The sequence below is a fragment of the Macaca mulatta genome, chromosome 9, assembly GCF_049350105.2.
Source record: "Macaca mulatta isolate MMU2019108-1 chromosome 9, T2T-MMU8v2.0, whole genome shotgun sequence".
NCBI lineage: Eukaryota > Metazoa > Chordata > Mammalia > Primates > Cercopithecidae > Macaca > Macaca mulatta.
In genome coordinates, this window is record NC_133414.1 from 64,142,386 (window position 1) to 64,155,597 (window position 13,212).

The following is a 13,212-nucleotide window of genomic DNA, read 5'->3' on the forward strand; positions in this document are numbered from 1 at the left end:
GTCTGAATGGCACTTCTATCCAGTAGTGAGTTATAGGATTGTGCCATTGTGACTGGAGCAACAAATTGCAAAGTTTCTAATGCGAGTGTTGGTCCTGTTTGCACCATGGCAAATGCTTTGTGAGGTTATGTAAGGAGATAAGCAGTGAGAAGCTCTCTTCTCCTAACACTTTAGAGACCAAGGAGAAATAATTGGCCTCAAAGAGGCTAAACTTATAACTAAAAGTCTCATGCCATGATTTCTGAAAATTCTGGGGGAAGAAAAGCCATCTAGAGAGGGCTGAATACTAATAAAAGTGATATGGGACATCCCATTTCTGAAGTTTAAAAGAAAAGCCAGGGAGCCCTCCACGTAGGAGGTATTTCTATATTTACAGAATTCCCGAGTCTGCTATATATGAATTTGAAGTTGGAAAGGGATCTTACGTAAGGCTGCAGCCCTAGAAGTTCTTGCCACTGTGAGGTAGAATCTCCTAACTGAAAGATTTTCATATTCAGACCCCACCCTTGGTGTTTTGATGAACTCCACACCACTAGAAGCCCAATCCTAACTTTTCCATATTTTGTGGTCCTCTACCCCTGTCCAAGATCCATGATTTTAGGATCTTATCCCAGAATTGGCACAGATGCCCAGAGCCAGCTGGCAGTCACCTCCCTGGTTCCCAGCCCATCACCAGTGATAGCCTGTGTGCCTGACTGTAGGGCAGAGCACCTCCCTGGGGATGAGAGGGAGACCAGAAGCCACTGGCCAATCCACTTTGTCTGCCTCCCGCAGGTGGTGAATCTTCTGTGAACTCCGTGGCCATGCGCATCGTGATGGGCAGCTGGTGGCTCTTCACGCTCATTGTGTGCTCCTCTTACACAGCCAACCTTGCTGCCTTCCTCACAGTGTCCAGGATGGACAACCCCATAAGGTAAGCCTATTCCTCCTTGATCTGGAGCCAGCAGCTCAGAGAGGCTTTAAAGAGGATGTAAACCTTTCCAGGGCAGTGTGGTATGATGGAGAGAGCCCTGATCTGCAATCTGATGGTCTCCTGGAATCTTTAGTGCGTGGAGAAGAGCTTCACTCTTGCTGTATTTTATCTCAGGCAAAATTACATAAATGTATAAATTCATTAAATAATATTCCCTGCAAATTTAATCCTGGCTACAAAGCTAAGAAATCAATTAACAAATTACATTCCTCAGACATTTAAACATTGATTACAAACTTATTTAATCAAAATTTTACAAATATTTAGTTAAAATTAATTTAAACCAGAAGTCTAATATGTTTTTTTCAATCTTCAAACACCTTAAAATGATTTTTTCAAAAATACCAATTACCACAATAACTGGAAAACATATTTCATGCACATTTATATGATTATAAAACTATTGAAACCAAAAACTAAAAATATGTCTTCATTTTTACAAAATATTAAGATTATGGCATAAAAGAACGAGCTCAATATAGCAAAATAAATCTTGGAAGTGATTTTATTTTATGATCAGATTCCCAAATATAGTGCAAATTATAAAAAAAAGAACATGGACAAAGTGCATTTGGTTTGGATGTGTGGTTGCTGAAGTGGCCATAGGCATGGATCTGTTGTACACTTCATTGGGCACAATATTGGTTTCAATATTAACTCTAACTTGATGTCTGACTATGGTTTTTTGAGCCACTGCCTTTAGTAACATCTTTAATTCATCACACTCACTGCCATCATATTGGTTCTTTTGATCTATAGCTCTTAATCAAGTCATCTATACTCAACCAGCCTCTATGGGTCTCAACTAGCTATTGAAAAGAGTTCAAACTCCTTGACTAGGATTCAAGATTCAGTATGATATTGTCTAATATCTTTATTAAATTGACGTTTTTATTGAGATAATTATAGATTCACATGTAGTCGTAAGAAAAATTGCAGAGAGGTTTCCTAGGATCCTTTACCCAGTCTTCTCAGTGGTAACATTTTGCAAAAGTCTAATATTATATCAAAACCAGGGTACTGACATTGATGCGGTTGACTGATTTTATTCACATTTCCCCTCTTATACTCATCTCTCTGTGTGTCTGTCTATATGTATGTCTGCATTCGGATCTATACTATTTTATCACTTATAAACTTGTATATCTGCACCACGTTAAAGATATTGAACAGATCTATCACCACAAGGATCCTTTATGTTGTTCTCTTATAACCACCCAACTTTTTTCACATTTCTTCCCCTGCCACTCTGTCCCCAACTCTGGCAATCATTAATTGTGCTCCATCTCTAAAATTCTGTCATTTCAGTATGTGATATAAATGGAATAATGCCTTTTGGCTTTGGCTTTTTCACTCAACATAATTCCTTAGAGATTCATCCACGTTTTTGTGCATATTAGTAGTTTACTGCTTTGATTATACCACATATACCACATAAGAGTAATATCACATATACCACAGTTTGACTAACCATTCCCCCATTGGAGGACATCTGGGATGTTTCAAATTCTTGGCAATTATGAAAAAAGCTGCCATGAACATTTGTGTGCAGGTTTTTGCGTGAACATGAGTTTTCATTTACATGTGATAACCACCCCAGAGTGCAATTGCTGGATCATATGGCAAGTTCATGTTGGGTATTGTAAGAAGGTATCAAACTGCTTTCCAGAGTGTCTGTACCATTTCATATTTCTGCCAGTGATGTAAGAATAATCCAGTTTCTCTGCATCTTTCCTGACATTTGGTATTGCCATTATTTTTCATTTTACCATTCTGATGGGTGTGGAGTCATACCTCATTGTGGTTTTATTTTGCACTTCCTTAATGACTAATGATGCTGCACACCTTTTTATGTGCTTATTTGCTATGTATATATCCCCTTCCATAAAATATCTGTTTTTAACTTTTCTAAATGGATTGCTTATTACTTTTGAGTTTTGAAAGTTCTTTATATATTTTACATACTAGTTCTTTGTCAGATAGGCGGTCAGCAAATATTTGCTGCCACTCTATAGCTTGTCTTTTCAAACTCTTGTCTTTTCACCATGAAAACGTTTTAATTTTGATGAGGTTCAATTTAGAAAATTATTTGCTTCACCAATCATGCTTTTGCTGTCAAGTCTTTTCCTAGCCTGAGACCCTGAAGATTTTCTACTTTTATTTTTTACTGAAAATGTTTGCATTTTACAGTTCAGTCCACAATCAATTTTGAGATAATTTTATACAGTTTGAGGTTTAGGTTGAGAGCATTTTTTGTTTTGTTTTGTTTTGTTTTGTCTGTCTGTTTTGGTCTATGGATGTCCAATAGCTTTAATACTATTTGTTGAAAAGGCTATCCTTCCTCCATGGAATTGCTTTTGTATTTTGTGAGAAAACAGTTGGGCATATTTGTATGTTATCTAAATTGTCTATTCTGTTCCATTGTTATATATGGTTGTCCCTTTGCCAACACCATACTATTGTGATTACAGTAGCTATAGCATAAGCCTTATTATAGGGCAGAGTGATTCCTTCCATTTTAATCTTCTTTGTTAGGATTATTTTAGCCATTCTTGAACTTACATCTATACATATAAATTTTTTCACATTTGTATTTTTTGTTATTTTCAAAATTATCAGTTAAAGGATTTCAGAATTGTATTCAGAGCAAATGGACTAATTGAAAAATTAACCATATAACACAATTAATTAAAATTTTCCTATTTAATAATTAATAAATAATGAAGTATCAGTGAATCTAATAGTGGATTGAGTTTGAACCCAGCTCAGTAGTTAGTCAACTAAATATTTTCCTCAAAAAATTGATAAAGCAAGTAGCCATTTACTATTATGTTGATCTTTTGCTAAGTTTACTTATTTTTTTCTTTATTGAGGTATTACTGACAAAAATTTACAGCATACAACATGATGTTTTGACGTTAACAGGGTCTTTCACTGAGAAAAGGTTTTACTTTTGATGAGGTCAAATTTAGAAATTTATTTTTTCATGGATCATTCTTTTTGATGTTGTCTTTGTCCATCCAGAGAGCCTTAGGATTTTCTCCTGTTTTAAAATTCCTAACATTTTTATATTTTTACATTTTACATTTCATTCCACAATCAATTTTGAGTGAATTTCTGTATGAAATTTGAGGTAGAGGCTGAGGTCTTTTTTTTCAGTCTATGGATACTGATATGATTTGGCTGTGCCCCCACCCAAATCTCAACCTGAATTGTATTTCCCAGAATTCTCACATGTTGTGGGAGGGACCCAGGGAGAGGTAATTGAATCATAGGGGCCGGTCTTTCCCGTGCTATTCTCATGACAATGAATAAGTCTCACAAGATCTAATGTGGGTTTATCAGGGGTTTCTGCTTTTGCTTCTTCCTCATTTTCTCTTACCACCACCATGTAAGAAGAGCCTTTCACCTCCCACTATGATTCTGAGGCTTCCCTATCCATGTGAAACTGTAAGTCCAATTAAAACTTTTTTTTGTTGTTCCCAGTTTTGGGTATGTCTTTATCAGCAGTGTGAAAACAAACTAATACAGTAAATTGGTACTGGAAGTGGGGCATTGCTGAAAAGGTACCCACAAATGTAGAAGTTACTTTGGAATTGGGTAACAGGCAGAGGTTGGAACAATTTGGAGGGCTCAAAAGAAGACAGGAAAATGTGGGAAAGTTTGGAACCTCCTAGAGACTTGTTGAATGGCTTTGACAAAAATGCTGATAGTGATATGAACAATAAGGTCCAGGTTGAGGTGGTCTCAGATGGAGATGAGGAACTTATTGAGAACTGGAGCAAAGGTGACTCTTGTTATGTTTTAGCAAAGAGAGTAGTGGCATTTCTCCCCTGCCCTAGAGATTTGTGAAACTTTGAACTTGAGAGAGATGATTTAGGGTATCTGGTGGAAGAAATTTCTAAGCAGCAAAGCATTCAAAAGGTGACTTGGGTGCTGTTAAAAGAATTCCATTTTAAAAGGGAAACAGCATAAAAGTTCAGAAAATTTGCAGCCTGACAAAGCAGTAGAAAAGAAACACCCATTTTTGGAAGAGAAATTCAAGCCAGCTGCAGAAATTTGCACAAGTAGCAAGGAGCCTAATGTTAATCCCCAAGACCATGGGGAAAATGTCTCCAGGCCATGTCAGCCCCTCCCATCACAGGCCCAGAGGCCTAGTAGCAAACTATGGTGTCATGGTCTGGGCCCAGGGTCCCTGTGCTGTGTGCCGCCTATGGACTTGGTGCCGTGTCCCAGATGCTCCAGCCATGGCTGAAAGGGGCCAACATAGAGCTTGGGCTGTGACTTCAGAGGGTGGAAGCCCCAAGCCTTGGCAGCTTTCATGTGGTGTTGAGCCTGCAGGTACACATAAGCAAAGAATTGAGGTTTGGGAACCTCTGCCTAGATTTCAGAAGATATATAGAAATGCCTGGATGCCCAGGCAAAAGTTTGCTGCAGGGGCAAGGCCCTCATGGAGAACCTCTGCTAGGGCAGTGTGGAAGGGAAATGTGGGATTGGAGTCCCTACTGGGGTGTGGAGTCCCTATGTGGAAGTCAAGGAGTCAAGAATTGAGGTTTGAGAACCTTTGCCTAGATTTCAGAAGATGCGTAGAAATGCCTGGATGCCCAGGCAAAAGTTTGCTTCAGGGGTGAGGCCCTCATGGAGAATCTCTGCTAGGGCAGTGCAGAAGGGAAATGTGGGGTGTGGAGTCCCTACACAGAGTCCCTACTGGGGCACTGTCTAGTGGAGCTGTGAGAAGAGGGCCACCATCCTTCTGACCACAGAATGATAGATCCACTAACAGCTTGCACCGTATGCCTGGAAAAGCCACAGACACTCAATGCTAGCCCATGAAAGCAGCCACGAGGGAGGCTGTACCCTGCAAAGCCACAGGGACAGAGTTCCCCAAGACCATGGGAACCCACCTCTTGCCTCAGTGTGTCCTGGATGTGAGTCCTGGAGTCAAAGGAGATCATTTTGGAGCTTTAAAATCTGCCTGCCTGCTGGATTTCGGACTTGCATGGGCCCTGTAACCCCTTTGTTGTGGCCAATTTCTCCCATTTAGAATGGCTATATTTACCCAATACCTGTATCTCCATTGTATCCAGGAAGTAACTAATTTGCTTTTGATTTTACAGGCTCACTAGCGGAACAGACTTGCCTTGTCTCAGATGAGACTTTGGACTGTGGACTTTTGGGTTAATGCTGAAATGAGTTAAGACTTTCGGGGACTGTTGGGAAGGCATGACTGCTTTTGAAATGTGAGGCCATGAGATTTGGAGGGGCCAGGAGTGGAATAATATGGTTTGGCTCTGTCTGCATCGAAATCTCAGCTTGAATTATATCTCCCAGAATTCCCACGTGTTGTGGAAGGGATCTAGGGAGAGGTAATTGAATCATGGGGACCAGTCTTTCCCATGCCGTTCTTGTGATAGCAAATAGTCTCACGAGATCTGATGGGTTTATCAGGGCTTTCTGCTTTTGCTTCTCCCTCATTTTCTCTTGCCTACACCATGTAAGAAGAACCTTTTGTCTCCCATCGTGATTCTGAGGCCTCCCCAGCCTTTTAGAACTTTAAGTCCAATTAAAACTGTTTTTTTTTGTTCTCAGTTTCAGGTATGTCTTTATCAGCAGCATGAAAACAAACTAACACAGATACTTAATTGCTCCAGCACTATTTGTTGAAAAGGCTGTTCTTCTTCTATTGAATATAACATTTGCATGTGCACTACGAAATGATTACCACAATGAAGCTAAGTAACATATCTGTTACCTCGCATAGTTATCAGTTTTTTGTGTGTGATGAGAATATTTAAGATCTGCTGTTTTAGCCAATCTCAAATGTATAACACAATTTTATGAATTATAGCCACCATGCTGTACATTATATCTCCAGATCTTATTCATCATACCTAACTGAAATTCTGTACTATTTGACAAAATGCTCATAATTCCCCCACACTCCAGTCCCTGGCAGCCACCATTCTCTGGCAACCAGTAAACTTTCCGTTCCTATGAGTTTGACTCTTTAGATTCCAAATATAAGTGAGATCATTCAGTATGTGTCTTTCTGTGCCTAGCTTATTTGAGTTAACGTAATATAATATTTGAGTTAACATAACAATATCCTCTAGGTTCACCCATGTTGTCACAATGGAAATATATTTTATTTATATATTATATATATTAATTATATATAATGTATCACATTTATATATTATATGTATATCTAATATATACAAATAATTGCATTTATATACATTATATATGTGTGTGTATAATATATAATCACATGTATATACATTATATAATATATGTGCATATATATAATATATCACATTTTCTTTGTCCAATTATTTGTGGATAAAAAGTTAGGTTGATTCTGGCTGGGTGCAGTGTCTCACACCTGTAATCGAGCACTTTGGGAGTCCGAGACGGGCGAATCACCTGAGGTCAGGAGTTCAAGACCAGCCTGGCAAACATGGTGAAACCCAGTCTCTACTAAAAATACAAAAATTAGCCAGGCATGGTGGCAGGCGCCTGTAATCCCAGCTACTTAGGAGGCTGAGGCAGGAGAATCACTTGAATCTGAGAGGTGGAGGTTGCAGTGAGCCAAGATCATGCCACTGCACTGCAGCTTGGGCAATAGAGTGAGACTCCGTCTCAAAAAAAAAAATAAGTTAGTTATATATCTTGCCAATTTCTAATAATGCTGCAATGACCATGGTAGTGCAGACAAATATCTCTTCAAGATACTGATTTCATCTTCTTTGGCTCTGTATTAAGAAGTGGGATCACTGAATCATATGGTACTTCTATATTTAAGTTTTTGAGAAATTGCCATCCTGTTTTCCATATTATTATCATCACTTGTTATTTTTTGTCTTTTTTTTTTTTTTTTTTTACCATAGCCATTCTAACAGGTGTAAGGTGATACCTCATTATAGTTTTCATTTTTATTTTCCTGATGATAATTATGTTGAATATTTTTTCATATATCTTTTGATCATTTATATGTCTTCTTTTGAGAAATGTCTATTCAGGTCCTTGCCCATTTTTAAATTAAATTATTTGTTTTGTGGCTAGTGAGTTTTTGATTTCCTTATATATTTTGGATATTAGCACATTATTTGATTTTCTGTCATTTTGCAAGTTGTCTCTTAACTTTGTAGATTGTTTACTTTGCTATGTATAAGATTTTTAAATTTGATTCAGTTTTTTATCTGAATTTATCTATTTTTGTTTTTGTTGCCTGTGCTTTTGGGTCACATCCAAAAATTCATGCCCCAGACTAATGTCAAAAAGCTTTTTTCTTCTGGAAGTTTTACAGCTTCAGCTCTTACATTTAAGTTTTTAATTTATTTTGAGTTGGTTTTTGTGTATGGTGTGAAATAAGGGTCTATTTTCATTCTTTTGTGTGTGAATATTCAGTTTCTCCAACATCATTTATTAAAAAGACTGTCTTCCCCATTGTGTGTTCTTTGCAACTTTGTCAAAGATCGATTGACTGCAAATGTGCCAATTTATTTCTGGGCTCTATTCTCTTTCATTGGTCTCTATATCTCATTTTATGCCAATACCATATTGTTTTAATTACTATGACTGTCTACTATATTTTGAAATCAAGTAGTGTGATGTCTCCAGATTTGCTTCTCTTGTTTAAGATTGCATTGCTATTCAGGGGCCTTTTGTGGTCACAGGAATTTTACGATTTTTTTTTTTCTATTTCTGTGAAGAATATCACTGGTATTTTGGTAGGGGTTATACCAAATCTATAGATCACTTTGGGTGGTATTAGCATATTAATGGTATTATTTTTTCCAGTCCATGAATGTAGGATACCTTTCCATTTATTTGTGTCTTCTTCAGTTTTTTCACCAATGTTTTATAGTTTACAGCATAGCATACAGATTTTTCACCTCCTTGGTATAATTTATACACAATAATTTTATTTTTATGCTATTTTAAGTAGAATTGTTTTCATGATTTGTTTGCAAATACTTTGTTGTTAGTTTATAGAAATATTCCTGATTTTTGTATGTTTATTTTGTATCCTGCAAATTTACTGCACTATTTATTAATTCCTGCATTTGTTTGGTGAAGTCAAGGGTTTTCTATATAGGTCATGTCATCTACAAATATATGCAGTTTTACTTCTTTCTCTCTGATTTGAATGTCTTTTATTTCTTTTTTTTTTTTTAACTTTTATGTTCAGGGGTACATGTACAGGTTTGTTTACAGATAAACTATATGTCATGGGGGTTTGATGTACAGATAATTTTATCACCCAGATAAACATAGTACTTGATAGTCATTTTTTTCTGATACTCTCCTTCCTCCTAACCTCCACCCTCAAATATGTCCCAGTGTCTGTTGTTCCTCTCATAGTGTCTATCCATATGTTCTTGTTTAGCTTCCATTTATAAGTAAAAACATGTGGTATTTAGTTTTCTGTTCCTCTGTTAGTTTGCTTCAAATAATGGCCTTTAGCTCTATCCACGTTGCTGCAAAGAATATTATCTTGTTCTTTTTTATGGCTGCATAATATTCCATGGTATATATGTATCACATTTTCTTTATCTTTTATTTATTTGTATTGCCTAATTGTTCTGACTGTGCCTTCCAGTTCTATGTTGAATAGATATGGTGAGAGTGGGCAATTTGTTTTGTTCCCAATCTGGGAGGAAAAGCTTTTAGATTTTTACTGTTGAGCATGATGTTAGTCATAGGCTTCATATACGGCCTTTATCATGTTGAAGTACATGACATTTAGTCCCAATTTGCTGAAAGTTTTTATCATGAAAGATGTTAAATTTTCTGTAATTGATTTTTCTACATCTTTTGAGATAAATATATAATTTCTATCCTTCATTTTGTTAATGTAGTGTCTCCTATATCTTGATTTTTGTATGTTAAACCATCCTTGCATTCTGGGGGTAAGTTCCACTTGATCATGGGATTTTTTTTTTTTTTTTTTAACATGCTATTGAATTGGGTTTGTAAGCATTTTGTTGAAGATTTGCACATCTATGTTATCTGGGATATTAGCCTGTAGTTTTCTTTTCTCAAAGATTCCTTGTCAGGCTTTGATATAAAGGTAGTGGTGGTCTTATAAAATGAGTTTGAAAGCGTTCCCTTCAATTTTTTGGGAAGTGTTTGAGAAGGATTGGCATTTTTCTTTCTTGGAAGGTTTCTGATTACTGTTCCAATCTTATTACCAATATTAATATGTTCAGATTTTCTGTTTCTTCAGCAATCAGTCTCAGTAGGTTGTATGTTGCTAGAAATTTATTCATTTCTTCTAAATTATTCAGTTTGCTGTTGCAAAATTATTTATAGTGTTCTCTTATGACCCTTTCTATTTCTGTGGTATTGATTGCTTCTCTTTCATTTATAATTTTATTTATTTGAGACTTACCACTTTTTTCTTAGTCTAGCTAAAGGTTTTTCAATTTTGTTTATCTTTCCAGAAAAGCCAATCTTGGTTTCATTGACCTTTGGTAGTGCCTGTCTAGTCTCCATTTTATTTATTTCTGCCCTAATCTTTATTATTTTCTTCTTTCTGCTAACTTTGGGCTTCGTTTGTTCTTTTTGTAGTTCATTGAGATATAAAGTTAGAATATTTAAAATGTTTCTTTTTTAATGTAGTTTTAATCAACATTAACTTCCTTCTTAAAAGGGCTCATGCTGCATCCTATTATTTTTGGTATGCTTATGTTTCCATTTTTATTTGTCTCAAGAATTCTTTTAGTATTCCTTTTTATTTTTTCTATAATGTACTGGTTGTTTCAGGGATGTGTTTAATTTCCACATTTGATAAATTTTCTTATTTTTCTGTGGTTATTGATTTCTAGTTTCATAGCATTGTGCCTCGTGAAGATACTTGATATGATTTCAGTCTTCTCAAATTTGTTAAACTTGTTTTGTGGTCTAACATATAATATATCCTGGAGAATGTTCCATGAAAGTTTGAAAGGAATGTGTATTCTGTGGCTATTAGATGGAGTGTTCTGTATGTGTTTGTTAGGACCATCTGGTCTACATTGTTGTTCAAGTCTGTTTTTACTTACTGACTTTCTGCCTAGATGATCTTTCCATTGTTGAAAGTGGGGCATTGAAGTCCCTGAGAATTCTTGTATCACTATTTCTCCCTTCAGTTTTGTCAAAATTTACTTATCATATTTATGTGTTTAATGTTGAGTGCATATATGTATATGTACACATGTGTGTCTATTTTGTTGGATGTAAGTTTAGTCAACCTATTCTATTACCACTTGCATAGAATATCTTTTTCCATCTTTTTTCTTTCAATACACTTGTCTGAATCTACAGTGAGACACCTGTACACAGTATATAGTTGGATCATGTTTAAAATCATTATGCTGATCTCTACTTTTAAATGAATGTTTTATCTGCTTATATTTAATATAATTTCCAAGAAAGGACTTAGTTCTACCATTTTGCTATTTGATTTCTATATGACTTACATTATTTGTGTTCCTCATGTTTTCTGTTGCTGCCTTCTTTTGTGTTAAATGGATATTTTTTTTTCTTTTTTTTTTTTTTAATTATACTTTAAGTTCTAGGGTACATGTGCACAATGTGCAGGTTTGTTACATAGGTATACTTGTGCCATGTTGGTGTGCTGCACCCATCAACTCGTCAGCACCCATCAACTCGTCATTTACATCAGGTGTAACTCCCAATGACATCCCTCCCCCCTCTCCCCTCCCCATAATAGGCCCCAGTGTGTGATGTTCCCCTTTCAGAGTCCAAGTGATCTCATTGATCAATTCCCACCTATGAGTGAGAACATACAGTGTTTGGTTTTCTCTTCTTCCAGTAGTTTGCTGAGAATGATGGTTTCTAGCTGCATCCATGTCCCTACAAAGGACATGAACTCATCCTTTTTTATGGCTGCATAGTATTTCATGGTGTATATGTACCACATTTTCTTAATCCAGTCTGTCACTGATGGACATTTGGGTTGATTCCAAGTCTTTGCTATTGTGAATAGTGCCACAATAAACATACATGTGCATGTGTCTTTATAGCAGCATGATTTGTAATCCTTTGGGTATATACCCAGTAATGGGACGGCTGGGTCAAATGGTATTTCTAGTTCTAGATCCTTGAGGAATCGCTATACTGTTTTCCACAATGGTTGAACCAGTTTACAATCCCACCAACAGTGTAAAAGTGTTCCTGTTTCTCCACATCCTCTCCAGCACCTGTTGTTTCCTGATTTTTAATGATTGCTATTCAAACTGGTGTGAGATGGTATCTCATTGTGGTTTTGATTTGCATTTCTCTGATGGCCAGTGATGACAAGCAGTTTTTCACGTATCTGTTGGCTGTATGCATGTCTTCTTTTGAGAAATGTCTGTTCATATCCTTTGCCCACTTTTTGATAGCGTTGTTTGTTTTTTTCTCATAAATTTGTTTGAGTTCCTTGTAGGTTCTGAATTTAGCGCTTTGTCTAATGAGTAGATTGCAAAAATTTTCTCCCATTCTGTGGGTTGCCTGTTCACTCTGATGGTAGTTTCTTTTGCTGTGCAGAAGCTCTTTAGTTTAATTAGATCCCATTTGTCAATTTTGGCTTTTGTTGCCATTGCTTTTGGTGTTTAGACATGAAGTCCTTGCCCATGCCTATGTCCTGAACGGTATTACCTAGGTTTTCTTCTAAGGTTTTTATGGTTTTAGGTGTAACATTTAAGTCTCTAATCCATCTTGAATTAATTTTCATAAAAGGAGTAAGGAAAGGATCCAGTTTCAGCTTTCTACTTATGGCTAGCCAATTTTCCCAGCACCATTTATTAAATAGGGAATCCTTTCCCCATTTCTTGTTTTTGTCAGGTTTGTCAAAGATCAGATGGCTGTAGATGTGTGGTATTATTTCTGAGGGCTCTGTTCTATTCCATTGGTCTATATCTCTGTTTTGGTACCAGTACCATGCTGTTTTGGTTACTGTAGCCTTGTAGTATAGTTTGAAGTCAGGTAGCGTGATGCCTCCAGCTTTGTTCTTTTGACTTAGGATTGTCTTGGAGATGTGGGCTCTTTTTTGGTTCCATATGAAATTTAAAGCAGTTTTTTCCAATTCTATGAAGAAAGTAGCTTGATGGGAATGGCATTGAATCTATAAATTACCTTGGGCAGTATGGCCATTTTCATGATATTGATTCTTCCTATGCATGAGCATGGGATGTTCTTCCATTTGTTTGTGTCCTCTTTTATTTCACTGAGCAGTGGTTTGTAGTTCT

At 36.4% G+C, this 13,212-nt stretch overlaps 1 protein-coding gene across 2 annotated transcripts in view; it reads left to right on the plus strand.

Annotated features, from left to right (window-relative positions):
* GRID1 (glutamate ionotropic receptor delta type subunit 1) overlaps positions 1-13,212 on the plus strand; it is a 783,526-nt gene that overhangs the window by 646,585 nt on the left and 123,729 nt on the right. For both annotated transcript variants that reach the window (XM_015147073.3, NM_001257667.2), the window contains 1 exon segment: positions 775-913. In XM_015147073.3, coding sequence (XP_015002559.1) covers positions 775-913 — 139 coding nt within the window.